Source organism: Sinocyclocheilus grahami, unplaced genomic scaffold (genome assembly GCF_001515645.1).
Source record: "Sinocyclocheilus grahami isolate Dianchi unplaced genomic scaffold, SAMN03320097.WGS_v1.1 scaffold1483.1, whole genome shotgun sequence".
Classification (NCBI taxonomy): Eukaryota; Metazoa; Chordata; class Actinopteri; order Cypriniformes; family Cyprinidae; genus Sinocyclocheilus; species Sinocyclocheilus grahami.
This window is the reverse complement of record NW_015506662.1, coordinates 154,168-157,261: the sequence shown is the minus strand read 5'-3', so window position 1 is coordinate 157,261 and position 3,094 is coordinate 154,168. Positions and strand designations below refer to the sequence as shown.

General features: G+C 41.3%; 1 protein-coding gene across 1 annotated transcript in view; it reads left to right on the top strand.

The window, feature by feature from the left end:
• The first annotated feature begins 245 nt into the window (after positions 1-245).
• LOC107570611 (elastin-like) overlaps positions 246-3,094 on the top strand; it is a 97,764-nt gene continuing 94,915 nt past the window's right edge. Inside the window, exon 1 of the mRNA XM_016256852.1 lies at positions 246-559. Within this exon, the coding sequence (XP_016112338.1) occupies positions 484-559 (76 nt within the window). The 5' untranslated portion in view covers positions 246-483. The remainder of the gene's footprint in view (positions 560-3,094) is intronic.

Here is a 3,094-nt window from a genome sequence, read left to right as displayed (position 1 = left end):
TTTTATTCCTCTGCTCACATAAAAAAAGTTAAGCACTCTTAAAGTCCATGCAAATGTCTGGCAAGACTGTGAAATTCCTCTTGGACGAGAGAGTGGGAAAGCGGGTGTCTCGCTCTCCCTGTCTCTCCTATTCTCTCTCGTCCTTCTCTTCCCTCCCCTCTCTCATGTCTTTCCTCCCTGCATGTCTCTTTCTATCTCTCTCTCTCTCTCTCTCTCTCTCTCACTCTCTTTCTTTCTCTGGCAGCACTCAGCTTTTTTGGCAGGAGTGACCAGAATAAAAACAGCAACACCAGACATAGAAGAGAAAAAAGTGCAATGATCCATCGAACCAAATGCTTTGCCCTTTCCTAATTACGTCGTGTCCAGTATTATTTTATTTTTTCCTCCCCATTAAATTTTTTTTAAGACATTTTTGAAGTGGTAATTAGCTCTTGGAGAATAAAACCAGCTGATTCGGGGACGGCCAGTGCATTTTGGGGCGAGATGGCTAACAGGAGGTTTGTTTTGCTCCTTCTCGGATTCATCCTCACAATACAGCTGAGTCCTTCACTGCAAGGAGGTAGGTGTGCACTTTGATGGCTCGTATAGAAGATCCTGATAAACATTACTGGTGTAGAAGGTACCCTGTAGGCTTTTTTTCTGCACATTTTGTAGCAACCAGAAGTGTGCATTGTGCAGAGAGTAAAGTTAGAAGACTTGTGCAACCGACGGGCGTTGCAGGTGGTCATGTTTACTACTGATTTTAGTTGTGCATTTTCATTGGAGGTTATAGGATAGTAATAATATGCGAGCAGCCATACATTCAGTGTAATGAATCTCATTACATTTACCTTTGCCTGGCATATGGAAGATTACAAAGCATTATTATACATACACTATGATGCATAACTCAAAAAAGAAAACAAAATCAATAGCAATTCAGAGACATCACTCAGATCCTGAGCATTACCACCATGCCTGTTTGCTGAGGAATCTGGGCCACATTAATGGGGAAACATTTGGAGTGGTGACATTCACATGATCCATATTTGAGTATGTTTTGCTTTTGCCTAATAGCATCCAGGTCATTTTCGAACCTAAAGATGGATGTTTTATTTCTGAGAAAACATTTCTGTGAGTAAATAAAAACATGATATAACCAGTGCTTTGGGTAGCTTTTGGGTAGTCTAGTAAGTCACAGGATTCCCATAATAAACCTTCAAGGTAATACAAATTCACTTAAGAGAGGCATATATCTGATTGTAAATGTTTATTTAGGTGGTTTACACCACCAAGCTAAACTACAATGTCCTGTCTTTTTCAATCAGATTCAAAGAATTCAAGCTTGCAAATACTGTAGTACAAACCATCAAATGCAGGCTGCAGAGATTTTACAACGAAATGTCATAAACGTTAATTCAGCTACAGATGTTAGCTGAAGTTCTCCGCCTTTTTGTGCCAGAGTGCTCAACTGGGAAAATGAATGTGGTGAGAGTTGTTTCTCTTGAAGGCTATTCCCCTCGATCGTAGAGCACTTTGCTTAGCTGATGGGGAGGGTGATGAGTTTGTTAATCGAAAACACAGCTTATACAAACTGCATTTCTGAAGACTACAGATGGACTCTTTCTGTCAGCTTGTGTAGACTTGACAAATAAAAAAACCTTCCCGGTGGACATCGCTGTCCAGTGAGCCGTGCAAGTGCCCCTTAGGTCGGTGTCTTTGGCTCAAGTCACCAGCAGCGTATGCTGTATGATGTTGCGCTGGATTTGAAAGTACAAACTGTGGTACAGAGCGACGCAATATAAGACAGGGAAGTCAAGAAATCTCCAACTTGTTTCTTTTTTTTTGGCCCCATCATTAAATTGTAGTTGTTTTGATGTTCTTGGATGTGCGTCTGTGTTAAGTCGTGATTGGAAAGGATGTGGGGTCTGTTCCCAGTTTCCAAACAAAGCCAGAGTATTTCACAATGATTTTTTTTTTTTTCACAAAAATACTTTCTTCGGCACTTGCTGATGTATGTGTTTCCAGGCTGTTCCTAAAAGAGAGCTCTCTCAGCTCGTCTCACTGATGCTGATGCTCCATGACAAATTGCTGGTCTGTTCGACTCAGGCCTGTCTGTAGGGCACCTGTGATATTTGCATGGCGAGAGTGAAAAGTGTCACAGTTGTGAATGGGGAAAATGTTTTTTAATTACGTTTCACCATACATTTATCAATCCGACTTAAGGGCCAACACTAAGCAAAAGGGTAATGCTGTTTGTAGGATAAAGCGTATACAAGCATTCACTCAGATGAACTGACACAAATGAGCCTAAAGTCAACTCCCATTACCTCGTAGAGAGTTTTTTCAGTGCTGTCCACAATGCCCACATTGCCTTCTGAGTGCATTGTTATCCAATGACCTCTGTACTGGATAGTCAGCAACATTTACATCTGAAATTCAAAGTTCAGTGCCTGTGAGTCTGTTTGGACAGCTCTCGCAGGTGGAATGTTTTCTCTACTGGAGTGAATGAGTTATGGGGCAGGTGGGAATTTGAGAGCTTTGGGAAGTTACTATGTCACCAGACATTTTGCTGTTACTGTGATGGTTTAAGTCAAGCCTAAATGTCTCTCTTCTTCCATTCTTGCTAAATGCTGACAGTTTTGACACATGGAACAGCCTCTGTTGGAGCTTAAGGAATGTCATTTTGGAGCCAAAAGGCTCACATCATTCATTACTTTGACCCCATAAAAGCTTTATTGAAGGGCACAAGAGCACCCACTGTGAGACTTCATGTTAAACCATATAGTGTTAAAAAGTATGCAATCACTGCTGTTGTGGAGTAATGATCTTGTGGGATCCCAGAGTCTGTTTGCTTTATTGGAACTGGCATTACGTCTAGTGTATCTAAACTGTTGATCGATTGTGTAAGCATACCTAAGCAGTTGGCAATCACATCATACACAATGGAAAACCTTTGGTGGAAGTACCAGTTATCATGTATCAGTTTCCCCCCTCACTCTCTTATACCCTCCTGTGGTAATTTATCACTCAGACGTCTGTCATACATGTAACCTTATGACAACCAATCATTTTGTGCTCAGTATCGGGTAACGGTGCCCTTCAAACACCATTG